At 34.6% G+C, this 13,063-nt stretch overlaps 1 protein-coding gene across 1 annotated transcript; it reads right to left on the reverse strand.

Moving 5' to 3' along the window:
- Nucleotides 1-5,870: 5,870 nt before the first annotated feature.
- Nucleotides 5,871-11,302, reverse strand: LOC124830581 (uncharacterized). The gene is made up of 6 exons (XM_088102402.1): nucleotides 10,280-11,302; nucleotides 7,817-7,872; nucleotides 7,485-7,715; nucleotides 6,987-7,278; nucleotides 6,537-6,733; nucleotides 5,871-6,442 (listed from the first exon to the last, which is right to left on the reverse strand). Exons 1-6 carry the CDS (start codon nucleotides 11,201-11,203, stop codon nucleotides 6,289-6,291), a joined length of 1,854 nt encoding a protein of 617 aa, XP_087958528.1. The 5' UTR covers nucleotides 11,204-11,302; the 3' UTR covers nucleotides 5,871-6,288.
- Nucleotides 11,303-13,063: the final 1,761 nt, after the last annotated feature.

Genomic DNA, 13,063 nt, shown 5'->3' on the forward strand with positions numbered 1-13,063 from the left:
CGGTTAAAAAAATAACTGAGGTAATAACATGTGTTTAGGGTTAAATTTCGCAAGCATAGGCATTTTCATACAGAAGTTGTGTTGCTCCTCTCTGTTCTCCCATTTGCGTTCACGTTGGCGAGAGGAGGCTTCCTTCCTCTTCTCTGTTCCGATGAAGAGCGGCGAAGGGATCATCAGTGGCGCGGCGGAGGCGTGGCAGAGATGTGGTAGAGACTTGGCAAGGGCGCAAGAGCGCGGTGGCCATTCTTGTTGTTGTTCTTCTCTTTGTTCTTATTCGCAACGAAGGAGGAAACTTCCTTCCTGTTGGGACTTTGGCAAGTATACCAAATCGTTTCAAGTAATAAAACCGGTAAGACCAGATATCATTTCCCAAGAGACTCGTGTCACCAAACAATCGTATAATTTCCAACTAACTTAGACTAAAGAATGCTTCATAATTTAGGTTTTAGTGCAATTAAAGTAAACATGAAACATAAATGATAAAAGTGATCTTAGATACTCAAACACTTTGAAATGGAAAGATTAGAAATTATATGGAATGATATTGTTGGGGGTATGATTTCACCTACTTCACTCTTATGTATATAAAATCACTTCCTCTTCATTAATATGCCAATGTCAATCTACTAAATTACTCAAACTCAAACCCTTGGTAGAGAGAGCCTAGACTTCCTTATTAGGCTTCAATCCCTTGGAAGACCTAACAATTATTTCCGCATTAAGAATTGAGATCTAAGACAACCAAAGGTCCTAGTTTTATCCCTATATACTATTTCCTTTAGGTGTTTAATCCAAGTCCAGATTTACTCAACATTTTCCAATATCAAGCAAACCCTAAAATCATGTCATGGGTAGCAACTTCACAACAAGCATTAAGAAAAGGAATTAAACACTAACAATCAATGAAAGAGGCATATATTCATTCAAAACACAGTAGTTTACATAAGAGTTCAGTGGCTACATCAATCCCCCAACAATAATGAAACTAGCCCTCCATGAATGGAAAGCTCAGGCTTAGAACAATGGTGGAAATGGAAGAAGGAAGAAGACCCAAGGGTGAAGAAGGATTGTTCCCACAGTTCCTAGCTCGCCTTCAAGAGCTCCAAATGAAAGAAATCGTGTTTGGGTAGCAAAAAATGTAGATCCCCTTGTGCTTCAGCCCTTAATAGACCAAATTTGCCACATCAGCGTCGCCACCACTCAGATGTACGCCAGCTACACCCCAGCAGCAGCATTCCAGAGAGCTGGCGCTCAGCTGCACGCCAGCTGTACCCCAGCGGCAGCATTCCAGAGAGCTAGCGCTCAGCTGCACGCCAGCTGCACCTCAGCTACAGCAAGTCTGGATGAATGGGGCTCAGTTGCACGCCAGCCGCACCCCAGGTTCAATATTTATCTTTGCTCTTAAAACTTCTTCTTTTACCTTCATTCTTGCTTATATGGTTCTTCAGTTTGGCATACAAGCTTGGATGTATATGACCAAAACATACTAAACAATGGGGATTAGTGATGAAATTGAATCATTAAAGTTTAGGATGCAACCACTTAAGAAACTAAAAGAAAACTAGGATTTACAAGGCAAAAAGCTAAGAAAGAGTTGATATTTTCTCTCAATTTGACACTAAAATCATGGTAAAATATGCCATTATCACTTTCTTCCCTTTTTTCTGATTTCGATTAGGTTTTTTTTTATGTTTGATTGATTCTTTGCAGGAGTGGTGGTGTTTGATTAATTCTCTGCAGGTAGTGGTGGGAGCGCGTCGACCTCGTTCTTTGTTCTTCGCAGTTGAGAATCTTTGATGATGGTGGTGTGAGATGGAGCAGTGGGCAGTTGATGGATTGCGGCCAAGGGCTAACAACTAACCTGATGAATTGTGAAAACAAAAAAAAAACACAAAAAAATGAAAAAACCCCTCTACTGCCTCAGTTGGATTTGAACCGAGGCAAAAGCACACACCTTTTAGCCTCGGTTAACCGAGGCAAAAAGCCTACCCCTTTTTGCCTCGCCTGTATATGTCTCGGTTGCGGAACTACTGCGTATAAGCAAAAATAACTATTGTCGTTCGCTTTATTGTACTAGTGTTTGATATGATAATTTTGTTTTTTTTTCATTTGGATATGATTTTAATGTATATCATTCTTTTTTTTAGGTGTGTATTGATATATATTGTCTTGATATGTATGCATTTATAATCACATATCCATTTGTTGACTCATTAAGGTTATATTGTGATTTTTTTTTTGGTGTAAAGTTGTGTGCATTCTTTATTACCTAATGTGTATTTTTTATTGAAATATTTTTCTCAATTGTGTATTGTTTTTTTTTTTGCACTTTTGATTATTGATTGTATACCTTGGTTACCCTGTTTCATTTTTTTTATTTGTTTTTTCACATGCATTAGTGGATGATTATGTGTTGACATCATTTGATTGTGTCAATAGAAACTTCATCACACCTATATAAAAACACCCACAATTGTAGCATAAAAGCCAATGTATTTTATCCATTTTTATTTTGCCTATCATACTTTCACGTAACTACATATTTTATTGTTTTATTTTTTTATTGATATTGAAACACAAGTAAACTCTAGAAGAGGGAGGGGCGGGGGTAATAGAGTTTAGCTCAAAATGTCATTATATACCTTGAGTATATCCAAAAGTCCAATCCATTGATTATGTTCGCATGTAGAACCAAAGTAGTTTTAATTGTAACAATCGCAACTAAACCCAACAATGATCACTAATGCTAACAGAACCAAATGACATGAATACTTGAGTGGTCTTTCAATTCCTTCCATAATGCGCAACCCTGTGACAAAGTTTCTCAGCCATATACCTTGATTTGATGCCTCATACCATGCTACAAATTCTACAGCCATGGTGGATGAAGCCGTAAGGGTTTGCTTAGCACTACGCCAAGAAACCGCGCCACCGGCCAACATGAAAATGTAACCCAAAGTGGATCTCAAACTATCTTGGCATCCTGCAAAATCTGAGTCAAAATATCCAGTAATCTCTAACCGGTCTGATCTCCTGTACGTGAGCATATAATCATTTTTTCTCTATAAATACCTCATAACTCTTTTTGCTGCTTTCTAATGATCCATTCCTGGATTGCTTAAATATCTACCTAAAACCCCAACTATGTAGGCTATATCCGGACACATACATATTTGGGCATACATCAAACTCCCTACTGTTGAAGCATAAGGAATCTTTTGCATTTCCTGAATTTCTGAATTTCCTTTTGGACATTGATTAAGACTGAACTTGTCTCCCTTAGCGATTGGAGTATCTTCTGCTTTACAATCCTGCATATCAAACCTTTTAAGCACCTTATCGACATAATTCCTCTATGATAATCCTAGAATACCGCGAGATCGATCTTGATGTATCTAAATTCTTAATACAAAGGAAGCATCACCAAGATCTTTCATTTCAAAATTTCTAGATAGAAATCTCTTGGTTTCGTTCAACATGTCTATATTGTTGGTAGCAAGTAATGTCATCAACATACAAGACCAGGAAGATATATCTGCTTCCACTGAACTTGACTTACACACAATCATCAACCACATTTATTTCGAAACCAAATGAGATAATAACTTGATGAAATTTGTGGTACCATTGACGAGATGCCTGTTTTAGCCCATAAATGAATTTTGTCAATTTGCATACCATATTCTTTGGATCTTCTGACACAAAGTTTTCTGGTTGCACCATATAAATCGTCTCATCAATGTTGCCATTGAGAAACATCGTCTTGACATCCATTTGATGAAGCTCCAAATCGTAATGTGCAACAAGAGCCATGATTGTTCTAAAAGAGTCTTTCGGTGAAACTGGAGATAAAGTCTCTTTAAAATCAATCCTTCCTTTTTAGTATAGCCCTTTGCCATAAGACGAGCCTTATACCTCTCCACATTACCTTTAGAATCCCTTTTGGTTTTAAATATCCACTTACAACCTATGGGTTTCACACCTTCTGCCAATGGGACAAGTTCTCAAACTTTATTGTCTTGCATGGACTTATACTCCTCATTCATAACTTCCATCCATTTTTCTGAATTAGGATCTTGCATAGCTTGATGGACGGTGACAGGGTTATCTTCCATCATACTATTATTTTCCTCATTTTCTTGGAGAAATACTACATTATCATCTGGGATGGCATTTTTCCTCAAATGATAAAGAATTTATTAATGCAATAAAAAAGCAAGTGAACTTGCATCTGGAAATGAACTTGGAAGATTATTTGTTACTTTGTTGATCATGATGGCTACTTAGAAATTACTATATGATGGATATTTATATCAAAAGAAAGAAATTTCAACATGTCAGGTATTATCATACTCATATTTTTTAAGTTAAACATCTCATTAAAACTTTATATTATTGAATACTCAATGTAGTCTTTTTTGTAAGCTACTAATAGAAACCAAATTGAAGCAATAAACTATGCTTTGAAGAATTTGATAAAACATTGAAGGACATTATGAAAAATGTTGACTATGCAAACTAACAAAACCATTTGGTGGTAAAGTTGTTGCTTTGGGAGGAGATTTTACGTAAATTTCGCTTGTGGTTATAAAAACATTGCAAAATGTTCCGACTTTGCAAAGGATCTATATATGATATTTCCAAATCAATAATAAACTATTTTGAGTTATGAAAACATTGTAAAGTTTTCAAACTTTCCAAGAATATGAGATTAAATATTGTCATAATCAAACTGCAACAAATATAAAAGAATTTATTAATTGAATCTTAAAAATTAGAGACGGAGACGTGAATTTAAACAAAAAGGGTGAAGATTCTTGAAATTCCAAAAGATCTTTTAATTGAAAATAGTGAATCACATTTATTATTATTAGTCTAATTTATCTATCCTGAATTTGAGTTGAATATGATGTTTTCTAAAAAAAATTTTATGATGGAACAATTTTATGTCCAATAATTGAATCTGTTGAGTATGTTAATGACTTCATGTTATCTTTCATAAGTGGTGAAGAAATTACATACTTAAGTTCAAAAACATCTTGTCAATCAAATAAAGATCAAGAATACAAGTTGAGTGTTTTAAATAAGATTTTTGATGAGATAAAATGTTCAGACATACAAAATCTTTGATCAAAGTTGAATATGATTTTAATCCCTGAAGTTTAATATGAAATTGAAATTTATCATTATCTAAAATTTTGATACATTCTGGTCCATAATCTTTAAAAATGATTTTTTTTCTTTAATCCAATTACGTTAAATTTTTTTATATTTTTCATGCTAACATTGTCATTTAACTCATAATCAAACTCTCTTGTGCCTACAAATTAATTAACAGACTCTCTTGTGCCTACAAATTAATTAAAATGCATTGAAATTTAAATGATTTAACCCGATGGATCTCATCCATTTCATTACCCAGTTATAACATTGCAAAGATTGGATAGATTGCAAAAATGTTAATTTAAAATAATTTTACTTATTGTATTATGATGTCTGACCCGGGATTGCAAGTCTGGATCTTGAAATGAATAATTGATTATATTTAAATTTTGATATTAGGTTTGGGACAGTACACACAATTCCACTATTCTTGATACAAAGTGAAAAGTGATATATATTGAATATATTAACAATTTTTCATAACATATTTAAATTTATTTTCAAAAAAATATTTAAAACGAACTTGAAATTGTCAGAAAATTGTTAAAAAAACATTTTTCTTTTAGTTTTTTCATCTTTCCAACTTTAACAGGAACAATGTCATATTCCATAATTTAAAAAGTGTACTATTTTCTATGAATAACTGCTCCGTCTTCTCACATAGATGTCTTCTTTTGCATTCGTACACTCTGAGAATGACATGCACCTTAATACAAAAACAGGTCATGTAAATTTTTTTGTATAATAATTACTATTAACGGATCATAATATTTGCAATGGTATGATTTAATACCTTCCCAAGAAACAACTATGGGTCCACATTCTATCAGCCAATTCTATGTAGAATCTGTTCCTACTTAAGAATCTGTACTTATCAATACCCACAAATTTTCCTTCTTTTTTTTTTCTGAGGAAAATTCTCAATTCAAACTATATATGATCTAGAGTTTCTACAATAACTGATCTGCACCTGGCGTGCAAAAATGATTTGAAATCTACAATTATCTATTTAGAGATCATATTATCACTTAAATTCTGTCTACTTGTCTCCTAAGATACCAGAATATGGTACACGTGTATTAAGCATACCCTATATTCAGTGGCAGAAATTAAATGGCATACTACTCAAGAATTTATTGACCAATCAAAATTCTGGTAAGAGATATGAACTGGTCCACTATCTCCCAAGAGATGTGTCACAAGACCAGCCTTATTTGGATCCAAGTAATTAAGTATCCACTTCAATATTTCTTTCTCTGGTCCAAAATCTCCACTGAACCTGCCAAAGTGTAAGAGAGTCATAAGAATGGAGCTAGGAAAATTTAATGAAGTCAGAACTAATACTCTACAAAAAGTAATGACTGCTTAATTACCATTTGAAAATCCGAGTTAGATAAACCGTTCTCTTCTCCAGGTCCACTTCAATTCCATCATTCTCAAAGAACTCTCTTCCAGCAACTCTTAACTCGTCTACAACTCTATGCGGTGAGAAGAATCTAACTTTTGGGCTCGATTTTGTACCATTACAAAGTCCAAAATGCAATAACGGATTCAACTTGACCAGAGCAACCTGCAATTTGTCAGGAACAGGTTAACTACATTCATATATCCAATCATAGTAACTATAAATGGCAAGAAGTAATTCTTAAGATACGGTATAGAAATTTAATGTTAAGATACAAGGACGAATGAAAAACTAATACAGAAAAGTTAAGATCGCATTTCAGTGTAAGAAAATTTCTGAAAAATAAAACACACATGTTTTTAAAATGCTATCATAAACATAATGCATAACTGAAAAAGAAAAAAAAAAGTTATTTTACCTCCAACCGCTTGTCTCCTGTGCTGAAGGGCTTTACTAAGGAATAAGGTGACCTCCGATTGCATCTGAGGATACCATTTTTTATACTGTTAAGAGAATAAGGATGCCCTCCAACCACATACTGAAAATCACTGAAGAAGGATCTCCTATCAATTACACCTTCTGGACACCCTACGCTAATAACGGCATGGATGACCATAGCATTATATAAATTTAAGAAGAATGCAAGTTTCTCGTTTTCTGATAGTTCCAAGATATTCACACGCTGTAGATCCTGAGTCATATTTACATACCTGCAGTTAGAAGGAGAAGAAACTTGACAAACAATATAGATGGGATCACCGCAAAAACAAACAATAGGCATTGCAAACTTCACAGTTGACGGAATCACAAAATTATAAACGATTAATAAGTGAATATATTTGCAGAACCTTTGCATTCACCATATGCAATAACAAAACAATAAAATATAAGAACTCTGCATAAAGTGTTACCATACCTACGAAATTCTTCGCTTTTGCTAATGGCCTCATAATCAACATGTTGCCTGTCATCAGAAGCAAAAGCCTCAAGAATGGCAGACATAATCTTCGCAAGCCTACTGCATATTGCAGCAGCTGCCTTTGGTTCGCTGTCGTTTGTGGTACCACGAAAATTAAAACATCTGGGGATAAAAGGTTCATGTTCAAGGAAACGATATAAATGATTTCCCTCCTCAAAATCTTTTTCCCTGCAGAATAAAGTTACCAGTTCCAGTAAGAAAATTATGAAAAGACTATGATCCATATTAAAATGATTCCAGCTTATTAGGCTCAAAAGCTCTTTTCTTACCCGAAAACATGATGGATGAAGTGCTTCTTGGATAACTGTTGTCCGATTTCAACAGCCTAAATATTTTTTTGGAATACAAACATTTTAAAATCAGGGTGTTGGGAGATAAACCATACACAATGGGGGCAAAAGATGGGATACAATACAAAAAAAGTTCATCACAGAGAATACAATGAAAATAAATTAAAGATAGTTTGACATTCCTTGTCTATGTTCATGAAAACACCTTAACAAATATTCGTTATCTTAGTTAAACGACCGTTTTATTAGAAAATTTAAAAAACCTTTCCATCCCGTACAAACCTGAGCTCTTTAGGTACAAGGAATAATAACATTTTTTTTTGTTCAATAAAAGATTTTAAAGACTATCTCACACATATTTTTTTGCTTAGGTACGTGACTTCCCTCAATTACTTGAAGTAACTATTTTCTTTGCTAGGACAGCCTGTATTTACGGTGGTGTGAATAATTTTTAAGAATCACAAAATTTAAAAAGTACTTACACACCACTTGTCCCTTATTAATTGATTATAAACAAAAATCGACATATTAGATGTTCTAATAACTTTTACAAATATATTTTATTGAAAATTTATAATCAATATTTGTAAGACGGCAGATCATGAGTTACGGAAACAGAAGTTGGGAGAACTATTTGAAAGTGGAACATAAAATATCATATTCAGAGAGTAACATTAAAAAATTGAAAACCCACAGTGACCTGCCAATCCTTCACCACAAAATATTTGATGTTAAAATACCTCAAAAATAATAAAACAGCCATAATATCTCTTGTTTGTGGTTGAATTTATCTAAATGATGCGCACGTAGTTGCCTTTGAAGTAGATGATTGCGTAATTTTCCCACTACCACCTTGAGTTATCATTAGGTTAGATGCACTACTCCAAATGAATTAAAAGCCGTTGAATATTTGTTTATTTAAAATAGAGAAAAATCCATGGGAATTTTAGCCATTGACGCAGCCCAAGTGGCTGGTTATCAAGATGCCGTGCCGAACGAGCCAAGCATGACTTTCTGTGAAACTAAAAATGAATATTTCGTTTTATTTACAGATGACACTGATTACTATTTTATTTAACCATAAAACTTCCCTTGACATAACACAAACTAACAGCAGAAAAGGAAAAAAAAAAAAGAAAATTGAAGATGGGATTGAAAATTTCAAAATATGTAATTGTTTGACTGTTCCACAGGATGTGATCAGCACTAGGCAGCCAACACATTCCATTTGTGCATGGGACCCCTGTTGTGTAACTGGGTTTGACTTTATAAATTGTTTAAGCTCATCAAATTTGACCACATAACCAATTTTAGTAGCAATCTTGAAATTTGACCACTTCAAATTGGAAAAGAAAAAAAAAGTGAGATAACAAAATGAATAAACATTTAACAGTCACATTAAAGAAAAAAAAATCAGTTAACATATTATCTAATACCATTGGACTACGTCTAAAAGCTACCAATCCCCACTTCTATTTGGCATAAACATTCGTTCTAGAGGCGTTTTGAACCTACTGTCTTAATAAAATATTACACATCTATACTTAGACAGGCCACGTCATTTTTCTTTTGAAAACCAAATCATAACCTTCCAAAACACGAGCATTGTTATGATAGTACTGCCCATGTGTGTCATTATTACAGCTTATGCTTCTTTGCCATATCCAAAAGCTTCTACCCCAAAAACAACCAAAAGCCTCGTTCTTCAATAAGAGAAAAATTAATACCCACAACCTCCTTCCCTTATCCCCACATACCTCACTCTTGCAGCTTGATAGCTTGCTTTCTCAATTTCACCATTTTTCAAGAATTTATTCCCACAATTATAATTATATATTTTATTTATCTATTAACTTACTAATGACATCTAATATTAAAACACATTAATTAATAATACAATAAAATGTCATGCCCATAAGTATATATATCGATGCCGACGTGACGGTTTATAAGAATCGAAGCTATTATTAAAATTATATAAATATAATTTATAAAAAAATTGAAAAGATATTAAAATTATAGTTATGTTATTATTATTCTGGTTTAACTTAATAAAAAAGAATATGTTTTTTACTACATTTTTCATTGGTTAAATTGATCTATCATATTAAAAATATAAAATTGTGATCGAAAACCATTAAAACCAAATATGAGCTTTCATATTTTTTTATATATTAAATTTCATGATTTTTTTATATATTAAATTTTATGATGTCTAATTAATTATAGAAGTGTATTTAAACTAAATGTGTTGATCTACCAAAAAATTTGTTGGTAACAAATCGATTAAGAGTGATACCGTGACTGTTAAATATTCAAAAATATTGTCGTATACAATGAGAATACCAATACCATATACCAGTTGAGCGATGAAAAATGGAAAAATACAAAAAAAAAAAAAAAGAAATACGTAGGCATAGGGTGTACGAAGGAAAAACGTACCTCGTTACGCGCGCAGTGGAAGTGCTGAATCAGCGCCTCCACCAAGTCGTTTCCTTCGAAGCAGTTGTTAACCATTTTCATCCTGCGCAACCTGTCCTGAATCGGCAACCTCAGCCGCAGAACCCTAACCACTCCAACCATCTCGTCCTCGCGATCCTCCTCTGCACAATCAAACCCGTACGCCGGCGGCCACGGCGCGTTCCCATCGGCCGCCTTCCCGCCGAGAATCTCCGCCACTCTCCGGTCGAACTCCCCGCTGTTCCGCAGCGAGTTCAGCGCCACCAGACCTCCGATCAGCTTCTCGTTGAAGAAAATCTGCGGCACAGAACCAGTCCCCGTCCTCTCGCGCAGCTCCCTCTCCCTCTCGCTGAACACGTCCACGTTTATCTCCACGAACCTCAGTCCTTTCTCCCTGAAGAACCTCCGCACCGCGGTGCAGTCTCGGCAATTGGACCGAGAGAAGAAGCTTATGCGTCCTCTCAACGACGCCTCCTCCTCCTCTGGCTTGGCCGTCACCACAACCTTCACCCCGGAGAGATTAAACTCCGTCACTCCTTGTTTCTCGCCCTCGCCGTCGTTATCCTCCTCCACAGACTCGCGGAGCGAGGAGACGCGCTTCACGATCGCAGCGGAGAGGTCGCTGCTCCGCTGGCGGAAGAAGCTTCCGACGGAGAAGGTGGGCAGAGCGACGTCGTTTTGGTTTGATTGGAAATTCTGCGGCGGGACTGGCATGGGAAGGAGGGAGTGAGGGTGGACTAACGTTACTCGGCTGTCACTGCGGACGTCATCACCGCCACAACGGTAAGTGCTTTCACTTTTGTTGGTAACCGATTCGTAACCGTGATTTTGGGTTGAAGCGATGTTAGGATTGTGTTGGTTATGAGGTTGTTGGGTGTTCGTTGGATTCTCGATTTCTGAGCCCATTATGAGAGAGAATCATAGAAGAAGGATTGTTATGAAAAAGGTTGAAATTGACGGGGTTTTATGCAGTTAAGGACTTCAAAATAACAATACATTAATAGCTCATTGATTTTAAAACACTTGAACTTTGAACTTGTAAGCACAAGCACAGAAAAATATGGAAAAAGAAAACAACTTTTATAAATTGAAACTAATTTATTGACTAGTTAAAATTACAATTTCTTTTCTTACAAAAATTCTTATATAAAATTTGTACAAACTAAAATGTAAGAAAAGGTCAATTTTTTGGATGGTTATTATGTTAATCTTTTATTCAATCATAATCTGCTGTAATCCATTCCATCTTCTAAAAATATTAATTATTAAAAATAATGTCAAGTTCAACTTTTACACGTTATTTTTTCTTAAAACAAAAACTTCGGATTCGAATTCTTCTATTAATGCGCACTTAAGAATTAATGCATAAAATATATGTTTGACTACTTTAAAATTTTTAAAAAAATGGAGAGTAAAGTATATTAATTATATTTAATTAGAAAATCAATTATTTGTATTGTAGCTAACTTCAAAAGTTAGTATATATGTACTTGCTTTTTTCTTATAACTTTAACTTATGATTTCCAATTATTAATTATTAGTAATGCAGCAAGAAAAAATGGTTCCATTTATTTCCTTTTATATATAATATCAAATTCAACAATGATTTTATGTAGTTTAGTTTGACTTGTAAAAAAATTGTTTATACATTATTTTCAATAAAAAAAAAACTCTCACAATAAAAAGGACAATTACGTGCTTTTGTTTAGTTTAAGTGAGTCTTATCTTTTCCTATTAGTTTTGTGGTTTAAAAATGAATTTATTTGATTTTAAACAGCTTTAATGTAAATGAAATAAATAAAAAAACAATTAAAATGACTATAATATATGTAATGTTGACTGGGATTGTAACTGTGTGGCGTTGACAAGTTTGAAGAGTCAAAGATGAACAACAGACAGAAACCGTCTTAACCCCCAACTAACCAACAAACTACACTACATTATTATTATTCATGTCCAATATTAAAACATGAGACTCCTGCTAAACCTCAAGATTCACGACATTTTTGGAGTTAACTTCTTCATGTTTGCCATATTAATGCATTAGAATACACACTAAGAAGATCTTCGCAACTACTTAATTCATAAAATTGTTTCGGTAGGATTTTATGGAACCGAGAAACTAACCTGTTTTAACGTGTCTTTCTTGCTTCCGAATGCTTGGATTGCCGGCCTTTCTTCAGTATGGACCGCTTGGTTTTTAGTGTGGACCGCTCGATCTTTAGTGTGGAGTGTGGACCGCTCGGTCACCTTCAATCTCCTGCTGTTGACTGATCGGTCTCCTTCTTGACGAGGGGATGTACCTGCAAAAGACACTCTGACGCTCAAGTTAGGCATGTTGTTGAAGAGCCTCGACTCTTGGTTGAATATTTAGTGAATGATTATCACTGTTTGAGTATTTGAGAGTAGCGTAGAGTGAATAATACGTAAGTAGAACGTACCTGGATTTCGGCCCTAGCTTTGTATTTATAATTTACCTCATGGATCCTGAGCGGATACAAGCCCAATAAAATATAAACAGAATAAGATATAAAAAGATTACCTGAAAATCCGGTTGGTTGTTTATAACCTTCTTTATCAATATCTTTAATTAGATATTATTTGATTATTATATCATCTGCTGAACTGTTGGCCCAACAATAGCTTAAGCGTTGATCCAATTGCGGCCCAATCTTTGACCTGAGTGGATGGACCGAACAGTGCTGATTGTTAATCGTTCGGCCTCCACTGGGTACGATACATTATGTCCCCCAAGTCCGAGTTAAG

Source organism: Vigna umbellata, chromosome 11 (genome assembly GCF_029865625.1).
Source record: "Vigna umbellata cultivar VRB3 chromosome 11, Vumbellata_1.0, whole genome shotgun sequence".
Taxonomy (NCBI): domain Eukaryota; kingdom Viridiplantae; phylum Streptophyta; class Magnoliopsida; order Fabales; family Fabaceae; genus Vigna; species Vigna umbellata.